We start from the raw sequence: 11,854 nt of genomic DNA on the forward strand, positions 1-11,854 counted from the left end.
AGCCGCGGCCAGCGGCCGCTCGGCGCTCAGCACCCGCTCCAGCAGCGCCTGCAGCTCCTCAGCACCTGCGCGGTTGTCCGGCCGGCTGAGGGCCGCCTTGAGGTGGGCGGCGGTGGCCGCCTTGTCTAGGGCCAGCCCCGACGCGGGCAGCTCGGGCTGTGACGGCTGCTGGCCCCCGACGGCCGCCGCGGCCGCCGCCGCCATGATGAGAGCTCAGAATTTGGAGAGTCCAGGGCCAGCGGCTCCTCCAGGGAGAGTGAGGGAATAGACTGCTGCGACTGCTCGGCCCGCCCAACTCTCGCGATACCCGGAGCGTCCGCGTTCCTCCGCCCGCAGCCCCGCCCCTGCACACGCCCCCTCGGGCTGCAGAGCCTTCTCCCCGCCCTCCAGCCTGGGTGCCTCTGGACCAAGCTAGGCTCCCAACTTTCTAAGTTAAGAGCTACTGAAATAAAGGACTCACCTTATAGGAAGTCTTTAATAAGGGCAATTATTTCTTTATTTGCACAGGGATTATTCACATCATCTTTCAGATGTACTTTAGGCATCTGCATTTTGTTTAAGATGTACATTCCAGTTGTTATCAAAGTCCAGCAGGCGACAGAGTGAGACCCCCAACTTAAGGAAAACAAAAACTGTAGGAAGAGCAATCCAAAGAAAAACAGAAGGCCGGGCGCAGTGGCTCACACCTGTAATCCCAGCACTTTGGGAGACCGAGGCAGGTGGATTACTTGAGGTCAGGAGTTTGAGATGAGCCTGGCTGACATGGTGAAACCGTGTCTCTACTGAAAATACAAAAATTAGCTGGGCGTGGTGGCGCACGCCTGTAATACCAGCCACTCGGGAGGCTGAGGTAGGAGAATCGCTTGAATCCAGGAGACAGAGGTTGTAGTCAGCCAAGATCACGTCACTGCACTCCAGCCTGGGAGACAAAGCGAAACTCCGTCTCAAAAAACAATAACAACATCAAAGAAGAACAGGGGTGTTTCCAATCCATAACCGTGTGTTTGAAATGAATGAAACATAATTAAGACAGGTTATTTTACAGTCCTGGTCTTCTACATTAGTTAAGTATGTTACGATCATCATATAACAGTGATAAGTTAAATTTGCTCAATAATTTTATGAATCACTAAATTATAAGCTAAATAAAACTTTATGTATTAACTTTACATGCTAAAACTTTGTATGTTTTAACTCATTTGATTCTCATAACAGAAAACTTTGAATTCTACCATTCCTAGGAAGTAGCAGCCTCAGACATTTCTCTACTTCGTCATCATCCATTCACTCTTTTTCTTCTTCCTTTAATAATGCAAAGAAGTGGGGCCGGGCGCAGTGGCTCAAGCCTGTAATCCCAGCACTTTGGGAGGCCGAGACGGGCGGATCACGAGGTCAGGAGATCGAGACCATCCTGGCTAATACGGTGAAACCCTGTCTCTACTTAAAATACAAAAAAAACTAGCCGGGCGACGAGGCGGGCGCCTGTAGTCCCAGCTACTCGGGAGGCTGAGGCAGGAGAATGGCGTAAACCCGGGAGGCGGAGCTTGCAGTGAGCTGAGATCCGGCCACTGCACTCCAGCCTGGGTGGCAGAGCAAGACTCCGTCTCAAAAAAAAAAAAAAAAATGCAAAGAGGTGTCCATCCACAGGCTTAAACACAGTCCTGCAATCCTGTTACTTAACCACTGGATCCTGCCTTCTCAACTCTATCCAATATCCTCTTGTATTTTTAACACCTCTCTTTCTACTAGCTCAATGCTTGTCAGAATTTGTCTCCTCCTGTCTTAAAAATAATTGAAAAAACAATAAAGCTTCCCCCATTACTAAGCATCAACCATTCTCTTCTTTTCGTAGGCCACCTTTCTCTTTCTCTTTTTTCTTTTCTTTTCTTCTTCTTCTTTTTTTTTTTTTTTTTTGAGACAGGGTCTCACTGTCGACCAGGCTGGAGTGCAGTGGTGCAATTTCAGATCACTGGAAGCTTTGCTCCCGGGTTCAAGCGATTTTCCCACCCCAGCCACCGGAGCAGCTGGGACCACAGGCTCGCGCCATCACACCCAGCTAATTTTTGTATTTTTAGTAGATACAAGGTCTCCTTACGTTGCCCAGGCTGGTCTCAAACTCCGGTCTCAAACGAGCCGCCCATCTTGGCCTCCCAAAATGCTGGGATTACAGGAGTGAACCACCGTGTCTGGGGCCACGTTTAATTGTTCGTATTTACTCTTTCTTCTTTCTAAACTTCCATTCGCTCCGCAATCTGCAACAACTTGATTTCTGCTCCTACTTTATGAAGCTCGACCTCTTTCCAGTATTTGACACCACTACCTATTCTTTCATTTCCACTCTTTTCTTTTTTTTCTGAGACGGAGTCCCGCTCTGTTGCCCAGGCTGGAGTGCAGGGGCACGATCTCGGCTCACTGCAAGCTCCGCCTCCCGGGTTCACGCCATTCTCCTGCCTCAACCTCCGGAGTAGCTGGGACTACAGGAGCCCGCCACCACGCCCGGCTAATTTTTTTGTATTTTTAGTAGAGACAGGGTTTCACCATGTTAGCCAGGATAGTCTCGATCTCCTGACCTCGTGATTCGCCTGCCTCAGCCTCCCAAAGTGCTGGGATTACAGGCGTGAGCCGCCGCGCCCGGCCCCTCCACTATCTCTTCTTTGGGTTTCTTTGACATCACCACTTCTGTGAGAATTGCAAGTGACACAAATGACCTAAAAATTGGGAAACAAAGTTACAATAAAGTAAGGCATGAGAATGGCGAAGGAGGTAAAGGTGAATGGAGATCGCTACTTTTTGAGCCGAGACTTGGGAAACAAGAAGAGTCACTCTGGGCCATACAACAAAGTGACTGTGACTTTCTCTTCCGCATCCCTTTCACTCTGTCTTTCCCCATCCTTTGAGGGCCCGCAGGTACTCATGGCAAACTAGAGGGTAACGAGCAGGCGACAGGCGGCGAGGACTGGCCGTGGGTCAGCGAGTAGCGCAGGCTTTGCAGGTGGAGGGGATGGGGTAATGAGGCCCCCAGGTGGCCAGCGGAACCCGGGCTCCGGACAAAGTTGCAGCTCGGCGCCGGGCCGCTGGGCGGCGAACGCGTGCGCGCGTGCGGGCGTGCGGGCAGGCGCTTCCGGCCCCTGCCGAGGTGCGGGTCGGCCCAAGAGGTGTGTTGTCGTGGCGCGAGGGATCCTGGGGCTGCTCCAGCCACGCGCCGCCGCCGTTTCCTGGGGGTGGTGTGGGTTACCCGGGAGGTGGGTCAGAGGCTCGTCCCGTGCCCTGCGTCCCTGCGTCTCCTTAGGGCGCGTCTTCGGGTCCGGCCAGCAGTGCTGAAAAGGGGGAGAAGGTTGGGGGTAGGGAGGAAACAAGATCCCAGTTCAATAGATTTCTCCGCAGATCCTGTGCCTTCAAACCCTACGAGTCCATACTTTAAAACAAAATGAAGAAATTAAAGCTTAAGGAACTAGAGAGTCGCCTGCAACAAGTGGATGGATTCGAAAAGCCCAAGCTACTTCTAGAACAGTATCCTACCAGGCCGCACATTGCAGGTAGGGCGGCTGGTTCACCACGCCCCTGCTTTCGGCGTTAGTCTAGTCTACTGTGTGATAAAAATAGAACAGTTATTTGGATACAGATAATGTCTAGAGAAATTTTGCCCAAAGATCACCTAGTTAGGTCTTCCTTGACACTGCAGCTCACGGCACGCCCTCCAAACACACACTCGCTATCGTTTTACTGTCTGGTTTTCTGCATATCCCTTAACACTGCCAAACAGTGTTTTTAATGTGTTTTTTTCTCTTCTCACATTATAATCTCTTTGAGGACAAGGAATTTGTTAGTCTCGTTCATACTTGAATTCCCAGTGCCTAGAAGAGTCGCTGGTACTATTTAGGAGCTCAGTAAACATTTACTAAATAAGGATCAATTTCCTATTGCTACTAATTGCGTAGGCAAGGATTCTTGTGCTATACTCTGCCCTAGAAATGAATACCAGAGTTGATAGTGGAAGGATAGTTTAACAAAATCAGAGTATGTGCTGTATAAAGATGAGCATGCATATTAATTTTAACAGATTTTCTGAGTATTAGTATTGTTGCTTCATGCCAGACATTGATACTGGGAATACAAGAGAGAATACAGGAAAACATATTTATGTTACCGAAGTCATTGGGAAGCCTTAGGGGAAAAAAATTTATTATTATTTTTTGAGATGGGGGTCTCACTCTGTCACCCAGGCTAAAGTGCAGTGGCATGATCAACGCAACTGCAGCCTTGACCTCCAGGACTCAAGTGATCCTCCTAAGCCTCCTGAGTAGCTGGGACTACAGGCATGCACCATCACGCTGGCTAATATTTTTTATTTTTTGTAGAGACAGGGTCTTGCTATGTTGCCCAAGATGGTCTCAAACTCCTTGGCTGAAGTGATCCTCCCACCTTGGCCTCAAGAAGTGCTGAGATTACAGGCATGAGCCTCTGAGCCTGGCCCCTTAGGAAAATTAATTTTCTGAGAGTACCTGCAAAGAGGAGTTTTTTTCCAGTTCCAAAATAGTTGTTTCTAAGCTGCCAGCAAAAGTCAAGGAGGACACATGTGTATTTACACTTAACTCCAAGATACTGTCATGATTCCAACCAAAAATTCACACAAAACTACTGTGTCTAGGTTAAGACCAGTTTTCTCAAATAATGACTTACTAGTTTTCTGACTGTAGGTTTTTTTAGTGGAATCCAATTTTAAAAATATTAACAATCTGGCCAAGTATGGTGACTCACCCCTATAATCCCAGCACTTTGGGAAACCAAGGCAAGAGAATGACTTGAGGCCAGGAGTTCAAGATCAGCCTGGGCAACACAGTGAGACCCTGGCTCTTAAAAAATAAATAAATAAATTAGCCGGGTGTAGTAGTATGCGTCTATACTCCCAGCTGCTGTTACTAAGGCAGGAGAATTGCTTGAGCCCTGGAGTTTCAGGCTGCAGTGAGCTCTGATCCCACCACCGCACCCCAGCCTGGGTGATAAGAGATAGACCCCATCTCTGAAAAAAAAAACAAAAAAACCTCTGGATCCTCGGGTATCAATGGCCAGCAGTCCTTGCTGGGTTCAGATACCTTCAGGGAAATATCAGTGGTGGTGGTATTCATGTTTAACCTTAAGTATATCTAACACCCAGTAGTTCTATTATCAGGTCTCATTTGTAGATTATGAATATATATATATGTCTGTAGACCATGAGTTTATGTGTCTAAAGGCTACATTGCAGAGCTTATGGTGCTTGTGTTCTGGTGACAAACTTGCTACAACAAAGTTCTGTGGTTGGGTGCAGTGGCTTATGTCTGTAATCCCAACACTTTGGGAGGCTGGGGTGGGAAAAATCGCTTGAGCCCTGGAGTTGGAGACCAGCGTGGCAATATAGTGAGAACCTGTCTGTGTTTAAAAAAAAAAAAAGAAAAAAAAAGGTTTTGTGTCTTTGTGATGCTAATGCTTGTTTGCTTGTTTGATAGTGGTTTCTAGTCTTATAGATTTCACAGATAAGTAAAATTTCAAAACAATTTAGGAAACTGATACAGAGTTGCTAAATTTATGTTGACAAGAAAGGATTTTTTAAAAACCTATTTACTCTTAACGTTCTTTCGTAAAAATATTTCAGCATCAAAGAAAGAATCTATATGAGTGTATGGCAATGTTCTTAACAAGCTGAGGAAAAACTAAACATTTTGACTTTTTTTTCTCATTTTACATCAGAGATGGGTCACAGTTTTGTCATTCTTGGCATTGCTAGCAGAGACTATTTTTTGAGAACCACTGGTGGGTATTAGCCTCCTTTATGCTGCCTCTTACTACATACCAAATTATTACACCTTATCTTTTAAAAAAAATACTCTGGAATGGCATTTGGGGAAGACTGAGTAATGTACAAATAAGATTTTAGTCATCAGCTTACTTACTTATTCTCTAATTTTTTTTTTTTATTTTTTAGCATGTATGCTCTATACAATCCATAACACGTATGATGACATTGAAAATAAAGTCGTTGCAGATCTAGGATGTGGTTGTGGAGTACTTAGCATTGGAACTGCAATGTTAGGAGCAGGGTGCGTAATGCAATATGCTATTTGGGTATTGGGTGGCTTTAATAAGCAGCATCAATGGGATTAACTGAATTATATTTATGAGACTCCACAGAATGAGATATAGGAAGCAAAAATCTGATACTGAATACATTTTGAACCGGCAGAAGATCTAAACAAACTACAAAAAATAAATTAAAATGGTAAAAGCAGCAGTTCCTTTTATACAAACCTGAGTTTCCAACCCCTGCCAGGTTTGGAAATTATGCTATTGAAAAGCAAAACCTGACCAGGCACAGTGGCTCACGCCTGTAATCCCAGCACTTTGGGAGGCCAAAGTGGGCAGATTACTTGAGCCCAGGAGTTTGAGACCAGCCTGGGCAACATGGTGGAACCCCATGTCTACAAAAATACAAAAATTAGCTGGATGTGGTCCCAGCTACTTGGGAGGCTGAGGTGGGAGGATTGCTTGAGCCTGGGAGGTTGAGGCTGCGGTGCAAGATGGCATCACTACACTCACCTGGGTAGCACAGCAAGATCCTGTCTGAAAAAAGAAGAAAAAAAAAGAAGAAGAAGAAGAAAACACTCACTCTTACTTTGCTAATTGGGTTAGAAAGATATATGGTTAAAAAGAAAAAAGCTAATTTTGGTTTTGTTTTTCCGTGGGAGCTATAAATTGCCACTCTTTGTGTGTGTTTTGTATTTATAGGTTGTGTGTTGGATTTGACATAGATGAAGATGCATTGGAAATATTTAATAGGAATGTGGAAGAGTTTGAGTTAACAAATATTGACATGGTTCAATGTGATGTGTGCGTATTATCTAACAGAATGTCCAAGTCATTCGATACAGTGATTATGAATCCTCCCTTTGGGACCAAAAATAATAAAGGTTTGTAACAAGAATCGGGTATATTGGTATATTTATAGATTTTTTTTTTTTTTTTTTGAGATGGAGTCTCGCTCTGTCGCCCAGGCTGGAGTGCAGTGGCACGATCTCGGCTCACTGCAAGCTCCGCCTCCCGGGTTCACGCCATTCTCCTGCCTCAGCCTCCCAAGTAGCTGGGACTACAGGCGCCCGCCACCTCGCCCGGCTAGTTTTTTTGTATTTTTTAGTAGAGATGGGGTTTCACCGTGTTAGCCAGAATGGTCTCAATCTCCTGACCTTGTGATCCGCCCGTCTCGGCCTCCCAAAGTGCTGGGATTACAGGCTTGAGCCACCGTGCCCGGCCTAGAAAAGATTTTAAAGCTATTTTTAAGGCCAGGCACAGTGGCTCAGGCATGTAATCCCAGTGCTTTGGGAGGCTGATACAGGAGGATCTTTTGGGGCCAGGAGTTGGTAGCCATCCTGGGCAACATAGTTAGACCCTGCCTCTACACACACACACAAATTTTAATTTGCCAAGTGCATTGGTGTGCCTATAGTCCTAGCTACTCAGAAGGCTGAGGTGGGAGGATCACCTGAGCTCAGGTATTGAAGGCTGCCATGAGCTATGAATGTGCCACTGCACTTCAGCCTTGGTAACAGCAAGACCCTGTCTAGAAAAAATAAAACAAAATAAAACGCTTTTATCACTGACTGTTTGGGCTAAGTGATTTTATCACTCTTCATTAAATAAACCAAGGCTAAGTGATTTTATTACTCTTCATTGAGTAAACCAATCTCTTACCTGTGTAATTCTTTTTTTTTTTTTTTTTTTCTGAGACCGAGTCTGGCTGTCGCCCGAGCTAGAGTGCAGTGGCCGGATCTCAGCTCACTGCAAGCTCCGCCTCCCGGGTTTACGCCATTCTCCTGCCTCAGCCTCCCAAGTAGCTGGGACTACAGGCGCCAGCCACCTCGCCCGGCTAGCTTTTGTATTTTTTAGTAGAGACGGGGTTTCACCGTGTTAGCCAGGATGGTCTCGAACTCCTGACCTCGTGATCCGCCTGTCTCGGCCTCCCAAAGTGCTGGGATTACAGGCTTGAGCCACCGCACCCGGCCCTGTGTAATTCTTATAATTTAAATTTCAATTTGTTTAATGCATGGCTAAGAAATTGAGTTTTTCAACTTTTGTTTTTACAGATTTGTATTAAGTAAACAAAGATAGTCATGTCATTTATTGTATATCTCCCATTTATTTCAGGAATAATTTGCCTAACCCTTATGAATGAATATGAAACATATAAAGAATTTTATACTTATAGAACCTGTTTTTTAATGTCTTAACAAACCCAAGGGTTTCTACATGTGCCCATCAGTAACAGTGACTCACTGTGGCTATTAATGTTGTGGGTACTGTGGGCAAGGAGGTTAGGAAGTCAGTGAGGGTAGGAAAAAACATGCATAGTTTAAAAAGTACCCTGACCCCACTAAGAGGATTCTGAATACTACTCTACACGTTTCCTTCTCCCCTTTTTGAAAGTCATTAATGTTGGAATATAATACTAAATTTTTTACTTGATCCTTATTTAACCAAGACAGTGAAATTCTGGTTTTATTCTAGCAACCTTAAAATTATTTTTTTTTTTTTGAGACGGAGTCTCGCTCTGTCGCCCAGGCTGGAGTGCAGTGGCCAGATCTCAGCTCACTGCAAGCTCCACCTCCCGGGTTCCCGCCATTCTCCTGCCTCAGCCTCCCGAGTAGCTGGGACTACAGGCGCCGCCACCTCGCCCGGCTAGTTTTTTGTATTTTAGTAGAGACGGGGTTTCACCATGTTCGCCAGGATGGTCTTGAACTCCTGACCTCGTGATCCGCCCGTCTCGGCCTCCCAAAGTGCTGGGATTACAGGCTTGAGCCACCGCGCCCGGCCAAAATAATATTTTGATAGTTTATTTGTACCCTTATTGCTGAAAGATTTCAAGGTGGCTATTTTGAAGTTTGGAAGAAAATGTTTCTAAATCCTAGTAACTTAATCTTCTATTTTGATAAGAGGTAAATAGGTTTTTTTCTACTCTTCACAGGGACAGATATGGCTTTTCTAAAGACTGCTTTGGAAATGGCAAGAACAGCAGTATATTCCTTACACAAATCCTCAACTAGAGAAGTAAGTTCAAATCATCTGATATTCTGTGGCATTTATTTTTAAATTCATGACAGTGTTTTTAGGATTTACTGTGAATACTAGATACCACAATATCTATTTCTCCTGACCTTTTTGACATCTTAAACTTAGGAACTAAATTTTCTGCTTAACCAGCTAGCATCTGATTGGCTTTTTTCCAGGCTATAAGACTTCTTTCCTCAAAGATTTTTTCAGACAGGAACTGTTGCCAGAAGAGAGACTATAACTTAGGAATAGAGAAGTGTGTTATAACTAGGATTATGGTATGTTTTGGTTTCTCTGAGTCAGTCTTAGTTGATCCCTTTTGTCCCATTGTCCCCGTGTGGCCTGATGTACTTAAGGGAGGCAATAAGGCCAGGTTTTCAGAACACTGAGCCTGGAGCTAAACAGATCTGAGTTCAGAAATCAGCTATTCTATTATTATTTTTGCAGCATGTAACACACGGAGAGGTGTATAAGTTGTATTCCAGGAAACTGGAGGGAAGGGCAGTACATTTTTTTAGTGTCAGTATAACATGGTGGTTAGGAACGGAGATTCTGAAGCCAGACCAGACTTTCTGGGTTCAGATCCAAGTTCTGCTGCTTCCCAGCATTATCTTGGTCAAGGTAATTGAGCTTCATCATCAAGGTAATTGAGCTTTTGTCATCTGTACTATCCTCACCTGTACTGTAAGTGTAAGGGACTAAGAGTACCCAATAATTCATAAGAATTGTGAGGATTACATGAGTTAATATTTACAAAGCACTTAGATCAGTGTCTGACATGTGTAATTGCTATGTGCTAGCTACTATTATTTAAATCATACATATATTCAAAGATTTTAAAGTGATTTTGTAGGAAAAATAGTTAATTCATGTAAATACAGTGTATAAGAACTCAGTTGGAAATAATACATTTTAGTTACATGGTAATCTGATAACCTTTTAAAAAGCATAAAATATAACAGCTAAAAAGAACTATACTGCTAACAATAAGTAGTGGTACATGTAGGCAAGCAACAGGACACAACATAGCTAGTAAATAAATCCTCACTATATATGAAAGCAAACACCAGTTAAACATTGGTATCCAAACGTGTGTCCCCAAGAACACCCTCAGGTTTGATGATTCACTAGGAAATCTCATAGGACTCAGCATATAGTCTTATTCATGGCTATGATGTATTACAGTGAAAATATAGAGCAAAATCAGCAAAGAGAAAGGTGCATTAGGCAGAGAATGGGGGAAACCAGGGGCAAGCTTCCCAAGTCTTCTGCCAGTGGAATAACACAGGACACACTTAATTTTCCCAGCATGAATTATTGATAACACACGTGAAACACTGCCAACCAGGGAAGCTCATTAGACTCAGTGCTCAGGGCTTTTATTAGGGACTGATCATGTAGGCAATTCCCTTTCTGACACATACCCAAATTCTAGACTCCCAGTAGGAAAACAGGTGTTCAGCATAAACAGTGTTAGGCACAGTGAGACACTATTATTAAGGGAGTAGGGAGTGGGAACCTTCCCAAAATCTAAGTTCCCAATCTCCAGCCAAGGGCCAAACTTGTAAGCAGGCCTTTCTAAGGATAAGCAGCCAGGCCTGCTGTGAACTCTTTTCTGCACAGGTTGGCATAACATGAATTTTTTTTTAAATTATACTTTAAGTTCTGGGGAACATGTGCATAACATGCAGGTTACATAGGGATACATGTGCCATGTTGGTTTGCTGCACCCATCAACTCGTCATTTACATTAGTTATTTCTCCTAATGCTCTCTCTCCTCCAGCACCCCACCCCTAGCAGGCCCCGGTGTGTGATGTTCCCCTCCCTGTGTCCATGTGTTCTCATTGTTCAACTCCCACTTATGAGTGAGAACACGTGGTGTTTGGTTTTCTGTTCTTGTGATAGTTTGCTGAGAATGGTGGTTTCCAGCTTCATCCATGTCCCTGGAAAGGACACGAACTCATCCTTTTTTATGGCTGCATAGTATTCCATGGTGTATATGTACCACACTTTCTTTATCCAGTCTGTTATTGATGGACATTTTGGTTGGTTCCAAGTCTTTGTTATTGTGAATAGTGCCGCAGTAAACATACATGTGCATGTGTCTTTATGGTAGCATGATTTATAACCCTTTGGGTGTATACCCAGTAATGGGATTGCTGGGTCAAATGATATTTGCAGTTCTAGATCCTTGAGGAATCGCCACACTGTCTTCCACAATGGTTGAACTAATTTACACTCCCACCAACACTGTAAAAGTGTTCCTGGCCAGGCGCGGTGGCTCAAGCCTGTAATCCCAGCACTTTGGGAGGCCGAGACGGGTGGATCACGAGGTCAGGAGATCGAGACCATCCTGGCGAACACAGTGAAACCCCGTCTCTACTAAAAAATACAAAAAACTAGCTGGGCGAGGTGGCAGACGCCTGTAGTCCCAGCTACTCGGGAGGCTGAGGCAGGAGAATGGTGTGAACCTGGGAGGCGGAGCTTGCAGTGAGCTGAGATCCGGCCACTGCACTCCAGCCCGGGAGACGGAGCGAGACTCCATCTCCAACATCTGTTGTTTCCTGACTTTTTAATGATCGCCATTCTGACTGGTGTGAGATGGTATCTCATTGTGGCTTTGATTTGCATTTCTCTAATGACCAGTGATGATGAGCATTTTTTTCATGTGTCTGTTGGCTGCCTAAATGTCTTCTTTTGGGAAGTGTCTGTTCATGTCCTTTGCCAACTTTTTGATGGGTTTTTTTTTTTCTTGTAAATTTGTTTCAGTTCTTT

General features: G+C 44.5%; 2 protein-coding genes across 4 annotated transcripts in view; one reads left to right on the forward strand and one right to left on the reverse strand.

Annotated features, from left to right (window-relative positions):
• UBR3 (ubiquitin protein ligase E3 component n-recognin 3) overlaps positions 1-283 on the reverse strand; it is a 285,317-nt gene extending 285,034 nt beyond the window's left edge. Inside the window, exon 1 of the mRNA XM_017854465.1 lies at positions 66-283. Coding sequence (XP_017709954.1) covers positions 66-204 — 139 coding nt within the window. The 5' untranslated portion in view covers positions 205-283. The remainder of the gene's footprint in view (positions 1-65) is intronic.
• Positions 284-3,083: 2,800 nt separating this feature from the next.
• The window catches only part of METTL5 (methyltransferase 5, N6-adenosine), a 13,737-nt gene continuing 4,966 nt past the window's right edge, over positions 3,084-11,854 (forward strand). The window contains exons 1-5 of one of the 3 annotated variants that reach the window (XM_017854504.1): positions 3,084-3,155; positions 3,385-3,536; positions 5,963-6,077; positions 6,763-6,944; positions 8,993-9,075. In XM_017854504.1, coding sequence (XP_017709993.1) covers positions 3,428-3,536; positions 5,963-6,077; positions 6,763-6,944; positions 8,993-9,075 — 489 coding nt within the window. In that variant the 5' untranslated portion in view covers positions 3,084-3,155; positions 3,385-3,427. Of the gene's footprint in view, positions 3,537-5,962; positions 6,078-6,762; positions 6,945-8,992; positions 9,076-11,854 lie in introns of all 3 variants that reach the window. The other 2 variants (XM_017854506.1, XM_017854505.1) reach the window with 2 other exon arrangements.

Source organism: Rhinopithecus bieti, unplaced genomic scaffold, assembly GCF_001698545.2.
Source record: "Rhinopithecus bieti isolate Rb0 unplaced genomic scaffold, ASM169854v2 scaffold_37314, whole genome shotgun sequence".
NCBI classification, from domain to species: Eukaryota; Metazoa; Chordata; class Mammalia; order Primates; family Cercopithecidae; genus Rhinopithecus; species Rhinopithecus bieti.